General features: G+C 40.4%; 1 protein-coding gene across 1 annotated transcript; it reads left to right on the forward strand.

Annotated features, from left to right (window-relative positions):
• Window positions 1-6,958: 6,958 nt before the first annotated feature.
• On the forward strand, window positions 6,959-7,911 carry LOC147903653 (18.1 kDa class I heat shock protein-like). Its single transcript, XM_087372935.1, has 2 exons — window positions 6,959-7,223; window positions 7,424-7,911. Exons 1-2 carry the CDS (start codon window positions 7,052-7,054, stop codon window positions 7,666-7,668), a joined length of 417 nt encoding a protein of 138 aa, XP_087229061.1. The 5' UTR covers window positions 6,959-7,051; the 3' UTR covers window positions 7,669-7,911.
• Window positions 7,912-9,983: the final 2,072 nt, after the last annotated feature.

Consider the following 9,983-nt stretch of genomic DNA (forward strand, 5'->3'; position numbering starts at 1 on the left):
ATTGTTGCTTTATGCCATGCTCCTGCAGGAAGCTTGCAAACTCATTTGAGAGGTACTCTCCCCCTCCATCTGACCTTAGGCATTTTATTTACAAGCCTGTTTCTTTTTCAACCATAGCTTTAAAAGCTTTGAAGTGCCCAAACACTTCACTTTTCTTTTTCATAAAATACACCCAAACTTTTTTACTGTAGTCATCAATAAAAGTGACAAAATAATGACAGCCTCCAATAGATGTAACTTTAGTAGTCCACACATCAGAGTGGATTAATTCCAATGGCTTCTTACTCTCTTGAACATGCTTGAGAAATGGTTTCCTTGCCTATTTTCTAAACTGACAAGCTTCACATACCTTATGCATTTCTGCAACCTTGAATTTAGGAAATCTTGCAATAATATTTTGGGCCTACATCGATTTAAGTCGCTGAACATTAACATGACCAATGCGTTTATGCCAGATATCAATATCTGCAACTACATCGGTCCCATGTGCAAACATTGCTGCACTCAATTCAGGCATGTCCGCATCCAATGTAAACATCTTGCCCTTCTTCTTTCCTTTTGTTATCAAGCGACCATTATTTTTCATATCCTCAACAAAGCATCCATGAGGATTAAATCTGACCTGCAAGCCCTGCTCAACCATTTGACCAACAGAAACCAGGTTCTTAGTGATGTTCGGGACATGAAATACATCAGATAGGTATTTCTTTTTCCCATCTTGCATAGACAAAGGAATTTTACCAATCTGCACAATAGGATGTGCAGTATCATCACCAGTCTCCACAAATCCTGGTCTTTCCATTTTCCTTTCATCTTGCATCCATTCTGCATGACCTATCATGTGGTTTGATGCACCTGAGTCAACATACCACACATCATTTCTTTCTTCTACACCCTTCAAAGAATTGGTCATGTGCTGCACCATAAATAGATGCTCATTTCTGTCATCACCCTGTCTACTAGAAGATGCATAATTGCCTTGCTGCAATTTTCCATTCATAATGTCATTCTACTTTTTGTAGCAGTCTTTAGCCATATGACCCATTTTACCATAGTAGTAGCATTCAACATTGCTGTTTGCATTTTGGCCTCTTTGCCATCCACCACGGCCTCTTTGGCTCCCTCTGCCTCTAGAGTACCACGTCCTCCTCCATAGGACTGGTTTTCTTGAGTTTGCTGCATATTTTGATTTCTACCATGGCCTCCGGATCGGCCTCCTCTACCTCTTCCAGCATTTGAGTAGAAGACAGTTTCTTTTGAATTTTCTTTTGAAGAAGATGAACCACCATTTCTTTGCTCTTCAGAAATTAGAAGAGCAAACAACTCCTCAAAATCAGGAAATTTTTCACGGACGGCATTGGATGTCCGGAACTATGCATAATCCTTTCCTACACCATTTAAGGCCACAGAAACTAGATCATCATCTTCCACTAGCAACCCAATGGAAGCAAGTGCATCTGCAATTTTCTTCAACCTTCATGTGGTAGTCATTGATGCTCATATTTTCTCTCTGCACATTGTGCAACTCCTACTTGAGCTGCATTTTCCTAGCTTGCATATTTGTGCTGTACATTTTTGCCAAAGTATCCCATGCCTCCTTTGGCGTACTTGCATCCTGAATATGCACAATCATAGAATCCAAAATACTGATTAAAAGCCAGTACATAACTTCTTTAGCTCTCTCATGCCATCCTTTAAATGCTTGCGTTTCCTGTTGATTGGGAACATTAGGAAGAACTGGTTCTTCTTCATTTCTTGTAATGAACTCCCAATAGCCTTTTCCCATAAGAAAATTCGTCATTCTAAACTTCCATGCCTGGAAGTTGTTCTTGTCAAGCTTTTTAGTGATAATCTGTGAAAGAGAATCAGACGCCATTACAGAACACTGCAAAATATTCTGTCACTATAAAAAACAGAGCTTTTGCCTCACACGGGCAGATCTGCAAAACTGACGAAAGTGGTATTTGACCATACAACCACTTCCTAGTGATGATTTTGCATCAACAGGCAACAAGGATGATTCTGCAACTCCCAATATCTCTGCACACAGGCATACGATGCAATTTCTGTGGTAACTTTTCACCGACCTGCAGAGTAGTGGTCGCACAGCAAAAGCAGGGCCTTTTTCTGAGTGCCTGCGAAGAACTTCCGCCTTCAAAATGGGCCTCGAAATGGCCTCAAATTAGAAGGGTGTCTCAATCTGAGACAGTGCACTCTTGCACTTCCGGCTGTGCTACCTACAAAGATTTGCTCCCAAACTCCAAAAAGGAAAGCAACAGTGGTCCTCTTACCAAGACACCGTGAACTTGGTTTGCTTTCTTGAGCCCCTTACCATGAACCAGGCTCTGATACCATGTGAAGATAGTGGGAGAGAGGGAAGGAGTCTCACTTGCGGCTTTCTCACATACACGATGGGGGAATACACACAAAGATGGAGGCTGAAAACAATTTTCCTCTTCTTAGTTGTGACAGCCAAAAGAACTCTAGTACAAAGAAATAGAAGAACCCTATATGTGGGTCTCAAACCAAACTCAGCTAACTAAGGTGGCATACTAACTGAGTCACGAACTAGAGTAGATAAGGATAGTTGTCATCCAGCTATTATTCATGGGTGGTGTACCAACCGCATTTGCAGCTAACAAGTCGGTGACATAAATGCACAACGGTCACCCTGGCATATCACGAGTGGATCTCAATATCTCAACAAGGAGTGCTCATTACCTCCACCTTAGAAGTTGAAGTTGTTGAAGACACAAAAGAGGATTCGATCTTTAGAGAAGCTTCTTTCTTGGTCGCAATGCAAAGTGCCTCCACATATGTTGTTGGATCTTTACTCATTACTTTTGAGTGAAGACAAGGCTCCAAAGGTATAACAAATTTTCTCATCTTTAAGTGCTCCATTTCTACGAGACTTTGAGGGGCCAATGATGTAGATGCCACAGCTTGCAAAGCTGCCCTTTCATACTTTGTCCATAAAGTTTCATATCAGATTGCCAATGCAAAGACCGTCTTACCCTCTCCTTGATAGAACCAGTCCAACTACAACATTAAAGCATTTGGTGACTCCACTGCCCCAAATCTCTGCTTCATTGAAGCCACCACTTGGTCCCAGTCCTCCTTGGTAGAGTCTGGCAAGGCCTCATGCCAACTCAAGGCTACACAAAAATTAGGCAAAATCTTTGCCTAATCCTTCATGGACCATCCAAAAAGCCGATATCCTCGAACAAAATCTCGAAGATAAGACTCCAGGTCTTCCCCTTGGGTCCCTTGGAACATTGGAATCTTCACCATGATGAAACACAAAAAGGAAACACCAAGATCAAAACAAGTTCCCACAAAGCCTTAGTATAACAAGACCAACTTATTGTGCATAACCACTTGTTAAAAACCCTCCACAATGTGATCCTCAATAAAGTCTTCAAAAATAAGTGACCAACCAGCACCATGAAAACATTGTGTATACATGCATTCAAGAATTACCCTTCTCACACAAGTGGAAGTGCACATAACAGCTTTAAGATATTGTACTCTTCATCATTTGCATAGCAAAAGAAGTTGAAAGCATTGAGAATCACCACTCCACTGTTATAAACACCTATTTCATTAATGTTGGACTCGTGCACTGTTTGTGAGATAATTTTGGATAAAACATTAAAAAAAAGAGGCTCTTATAAAACAAAACATTGAGTCAAAAAGGAAGATTTTAAAAAATCAAATTAGAAAAAATGACGTGAGATGTTATTACTACTAGCAAAGCCATGGTTCATTGAGCAAGAGGCAATGGGAGCGATGGTCGATTGGGCTGAGGTGGCTGCTCGCACGGTATTAGTTTACTCCTACTTGTAATCTCACTTTTTTATTTAAGTTCTAATCTAATTTTTGATTTATATGGTTCACTCTTAGGGTCAAAGCTCAAGCGTCCCATCATCGGAGGCGAGCGATCAATAGGACCAAGGATCAAACGCAGGTGGCGAGGACGAGGGAGAAGACACAGGTTCGAGGACCAAGGAACACGCCAACAAGATGAGGATGATTCGGATTCGTCGGATGAGTAGTAGTGGTAGTAGCATTTTGTATATCCGCTCGTTTGAGCAATTTTGTATCGCCCTTTCAAAAGGGTAATTTTGTTACAAACAATGTTGTATATGTCCGACATGTATATGCTTTTGTTGCTCATCATTTCACAAGAGCGATTTTGTATCACCCTTTTCGCAAGGGAAATTTTGTTATAAAAAAACTTTATTTTGTAATTACAAAAAAAAAAAGGATTAGTGGGGCTAAATAGGGCCAAAAGGAAGCCCTGTTTAGCCCCACTAACCCTTTTTTTTACTTCTATTAATCGTTGCTATATAGCGACGTTTACCAATGTCGCTATATAGCGACGATTAACAGTGTCACTATATAGCGACGTTTACAGTGTCGCTATATAGCGACATTTACCAGTGTCGCTATATAGCGACGCTTTATAGTGACGGTCCTTTTTCGACACTTTTAGCGACACTTATAGTGACGTTTGTGCCCGTGAAAAAAAAAAATTTAATGTAAAAATCATCGGTATTTTTGTCGAAAAATGGCCTATGCCTTGTAGTGTAGTGTGCCAACTCCATCGAGCCATCAGGCCACACATGGCCCCCATCTGGTGTCCATTAAACCAGGACCTACCGGATAACCGAGCTACTCAAATTCCTTCTCCTCATATGGGGGGCTTACAAGTAGAGTTAGCTGGTTCCCACATAGTTACACGAGAGTGGAGCATTGATATCTAACACAAAGTGCAATCAATTGCATAAGTAGGATGGAGGATGTAGAATTTGGAACTCAAAAAGTTTTCTCGATGTTCATAGAATGATAGAAACAACCCATGCATGTAAACACATGCAAATTGTGCACATGCATGCACACACACATATGCACGCATGTAAACATAGACATGCACATGCATAGAGACTCATGTATAGCAACACCAAATGCACACATATATAGAGATGCACTCACTCAGATATGCCCAAATAATCATCACATACACATGTTGAATACATTTTCCATTTTAAAGCTCGCTTATCCCCCTTTGTGAATCAATTTTCTATTGTTGCTCCCATTGGATGATGGCTTTGCCCCCCCAAACATGATGAATATATTGCATTCCATAACATAGAAAAGTAAGCTTGAAAACCATGGTTTCTACTTGAGGCATTTAAAAGTCTACTAAACCATGATGCATAACACATTAATATTCCAAGCATTTCAGTGAAATAAAGGTCACAATAACTACTCTAGATTTTTGCTTCCTCTACTTCCTAAGTAGCACCGCAATGAGATTGATACTAAGTTCATGGCTCAAGTTAAACCCTCACAACTTACAAATTGAAGTTTAGATCCATTGAGACCTAGCAGAGCAGGTCTCTAACCCATCATAGATGTATCATGCTACTTATATAAACAATTGCGTCACTCCAATGCAGGTCTCACATGATCTAGCCAATTAACGCAAATACATTTTCTCTGGTTTAATTAGGAGGAGCTACAACAACCTCCAAGAACTAGCGTGATGGCCGCACCAAGACAATGTCAGCATGGTGGTTGTTGTGAATCTAGATTAGTGCGAGAGAGCAGGGCATAGATGACAGGTGGCGAGTTGCGGGGTAGATGACAAGTGGTGTTAGGGGTAGATGACAAGTGGTGAGTAGTGGGTAGATGACACAATACATTGTGGATAGTCTGATGTACAAAGACACATCACAAAGACTGCGTTAAAAAAGATAGAACTGCTCATGTAGTGACATGTGTCAAGCTCTGTGGTGTTTAAAATAGTAAATTTTGACAGATTACGTCTCATTATTACGCTAGTAAGGAAATCATTATACTGAAAACAATCTCGATAAGAGTGTGAGTCCATCCCAAATTCAAAATATCACCCACAAGCGCATCGCGTCGTGGCCCTAAAATTGCCCCAGACATAGTTTGACGATAATTGGCTACACCCGATCATGCATTGACCTAGTAACTCTTCAAGCACAGTGGAAAGAAAATGCAAACTTTGAAATTATTATTTGAATAAATATAAGGAAAAGTCTTAGTGAATTCATTTTCAGAACATTCAATCCATTCCATGATCACATATATTCATTTAAGTTTTTTTCTTTTTCAACCATACTTTAGAATTTGTGTATCCACCTACAAAATTCTATGTAAACATCCTATAATATGAAAACTTACTAGATTTAGAGGATCTTTGACTTGCATTATATGTGGCAGCTTCTACACTTTAACATTTGGTAAATTTATTTTTTGAAATCAATGTCTTTTAGGCATGCAAAATAACATGAAAGTTTAGCTAAAGTGAGGCTTTGTTTTTGTGATTTCTTGGGGCTATATGCAAAAATGGAGAGTAGATCTTATATTCCCTTTAGGAATGGCATGCGCTAAAATGTTTATTATTGAGGGATCATGTGAGTGCTTGGCCAAAGGAAATCAAAAGCTTTTAATGCATAAATTTGGAACAAAAAAAGTTGAGGTCTTGAGGAGAAACTTTGAAGCCTTTTAGGGGTCTTTCTTGCAATCAAACGTTCAAACTTATCAACTTAATCGCAAGTTAATGACAAACTTATCAACTTAATGACAAGTTAATGACGGTCCTCAATGTACATGGAATAACAACCTAAACCTTTGTATGGGACAGGATAGACCTGTTAAAAGATGATTCGCATTCCTATTTTGCTTAATCTAGGAATTGGAAAGGGTGGAATGACATGGGGATATGATGGAGTTGGGAATCATGACTTCCAAATCCCATCATATTCCACTCATGTGGGGGCGGTGAGCAAATTGCTTTATTCTCACTTTCGTCCGCATCAAGGAGGCATAAAATCACCGCCTTGCATAAAGGAAATAGCTTTGGAATCTTGGGAAAGAGGAGAATGCCTAGGAATAGGTTCCGTTTTAGGGTATATAGATAAGTCTCTACCTAAAGGTTCTCAAGTGTTAGAGTTTCACACAGTACTTAACACTTTTTAGCTGTGAGTCTCCATTGTTCAGCTCTCCCAAAAAAAACATGGCCCTTGCCGTTGCGCCTGGTTCAGACTTTCGAGTCCCCTTTGGTCTCTGGGACGACGACGACGATTTTTTATATCGTATGCTCATCACCGACGACGTGGATGATGAGCCTGATGACTCATGGAAGGAGTTGCCCGACGCACACGTGCTTCAGTCTGAGCTTCCATCGGGTACGCAATACACCTTAGCACATCGTGTTTCAGAATCGGTCCTTCGTAGGTAGGATCACACTTGCAAATCGATAATAAGCCTCCGCTACCTTATATGCGATTGAATGCTCCTGACTCTTTCATCTGTGACAACTCGGCTAGCGGAAAGTTAAAGAGTGCAAGTCTTTTTGCGCTCACGACTTAACCTTACATGAGTGCAGGGTTGAAGAAGGAGGACATAAAAGTCGAGGTGAAAAACTACCGCGTCCTAACAATCAGCGGTTGCAGTCAGGCGAGCTCTAACAGAGGGCAGCTTCTTGCTATGTTCATGAAACAAGTGCCCGTCCCTGACAACGTGAAGACCAAAGAGATGACAGCCAAAATGGAGAACGGAATTCTGATCGTCAAAGTTCCAAAGTCCGGAAAACTGAAGCCATCTTCGAGGCCATTAGCTATCACTGGCTAGGAATAAGGTTTCAACAAGATAACATGTTTTATACTGTTATATGACAGATTCTTGGCGTTAAATGTGGAACGTAACGTTCCTAATAGATAGGCAAGCATCATAAGACGCATTTTACTATGATTATCATATTGATATTTTGAATAATATTGTGTCCTATTACTTATATACTAAAATTTGAAGAACGAAACAAAGTGGAATACGAACATGTATGAAATTTTTTGTTATTAGAGGGCATTCCCCCTTCTACCCTTCTATGTAGGAGTCATTTACAACAGGAAAGGATGCATGCAATGAGGGAACCAAGGTGGCCTTTCTCCTTCCACGGTTCAAGCTGCTCTCTAGCCTCTGTCACGATGCTTTCTAGCTCCATCATTGCGTACCATTCACTAAAATGCTCTTCTTTCTCTATCTCTACACTTGATATCAACAATTTTTGCGGTTTCAGCGGGCATTTCGCCTCTTGTTCTCGTTCTCTTGGCCACCTTCATACCTCCCTCCGCACCCTCTTGTCTAACGTTTGCTTACTCTCCCTATGAAGTTACCTTATGACCTCTCTCTTTTGCGCTACTTTTTGAGCGATGGTGGATGTGCCTTTGCTTGCCGCCTCTTCTTGCGTAGTTCTTGGTGCCTCTTCTCAGCCACTTATCGTTCACCTTGACTGCGAGTTGTGGTACACAGTTGCTTTTGCTAGCGCTGATGGATCAAGAAGGCCTTACTTCAAGACTTCTGAGTTGTACCGCAATCTTTTTTCTGGTGTGTTTTTTGGCACACCTCGTAACTCCCCTTTGCTCTATGAAGCTTCCGCTCGCTTTCTTCCTCACGACCTCTCAACAAGCTCATAAGCTTGGATGCCCGTCTTGCTACTTACATGGCGCATGGACACTCTGGTTACGCACATGGCTAGAACACGATGGCAACTCTGTGTTTTTTACTTATGGCTCCTCCCTGTTCCGACTTGCTTCCTCTTTCTCACCTGCTTTCTTGTCACCTTTCTCTTCCTTCCACTTTCTTCACGGTCTTTTCTTCCTCCTCGACCATCGTTGACCAACCTCTTCACTCAGGAACTTACAATTTATTCTTATATCCCTCGTCGACCTGTTGCGCAATTCCTTGGCTACTGGTTTGATAGAACCTTTTGCTCTTCTTCCTTACCTCGGCTCTATGTGATAGTTTTTTCACTGTTTTTGCGTAGCACACACACGCATCTTATCAACCTTTTAGTTGACTTTATGATAGATTATTTCACCCCTTAGCTATGGTTTATTCTATAGGCAAACCTATTTTTTAATTAAGGTCTTTCTAATTAGCCAACCATATGGTTGACTGTCTTTTTGTTACTTTTTTTGCTTCTTATTTTTTTAGCATTTTGGCAAGGGGTGCCAAGTGTGGGACATTGTATCCTTTACATGATTCAGGGGTGTCTGATCATGTTGTAGCAATACCCGAGCAGCCAAGTACTTCTTTGTGGCATTGCAGGTTGGGACACATGAGCCAGAATGGAATGAAACTCTGATGTCGTTTGGGTTATGTATCCCATTTGAGTTTTTTTTATTTTGAATTTTGTGAGCACTGTCTTTATGGGAAGTAAACTAAATTAGCCCATAAAAGAAGGGGAAAGAAAGAGCTTGAAAAGCTTGATCTAGTGCATTCAGACATATGTGGTCCCATGCCTTCACAGTCATTAGGTGGGTTTAAATACTATGTGACATTCATTAATGATGCAACTAGGAAAGTGTGGGCTTATTCTATAGCTCCAAAGAGCGGTGTGTTCCATGAGTTTCAGAATCATTTGGTTGAAAATTAGTCAGGTAGAATTCTTAAATGTCTACGGACTGAAAATGGTGGAGAGTATCTCTCTCATGAGATTGAGGCAATGAAGACTAAAGTACATGTGATCAATAGATCACCTAGTAAGAGTTTGGATGGTGGTATTCCTGAAGAGGCATGGAGTGGCAAGAAGGATCTACTATTATAGAGCAAATTAATTTGTAAAGTAACTATCGAGTGTCAATCTATCAAGTGGTGGAGGCTAGAATAGGAAACATATAACACTAGGGCGTACACTAGTTTGGTACCATAATAAGACACAAAAGTGTCCTTTTGAGGTTTTGGAAAAAAATTGTTGTAGATGTGTATTTTGGTGATTTCCTCTCTTGAGCTTAAGGTAGACTCGTATGACTATTATCTAAAAGTATAATGAGCATGAAAAACTACTACATGTGATTACAAAATGCTCATAAATATATGGTAACACAGTCTTTCACCCAAACAGTACTCAGATTTGAAGCTTTATCTAGCCACAAAATAAAATTTAT

Source organism: Dipteris shenzhenensis, chromosome 3 (assembly GCF_047967505.1).
Source record: "Dipteris shenzhenensis isolate YYH24624 ecotype China chromosome 3, Dip_SZ_1.0, whole genome shotgun sequence".
NCBI lineage: Eukaryota > Viridiplantae > Streptophyta > Polypodiopsida > Gleicheniales > Dipteridaceae > Dipteris > Dipteris shenzhenensis.

Excerpts from the sequence above, each read along its gene's own strand:
- LOC147903653 (XM_087372935.1), top strand. The coding sequence starts at position 7,052 with ATGGCCCTTGCCGTTGCGCCTGGTTCAGACTTTCGAGTCCCCTTTGGT. Across the intron at positions 7,224-7,423 it reads TCAGTCTGAGCTTCCATCGG|GGTTGAAGAAGGAGGACATA; the intron begins GTACGCAATACA and ends ACATGAGTGCAG.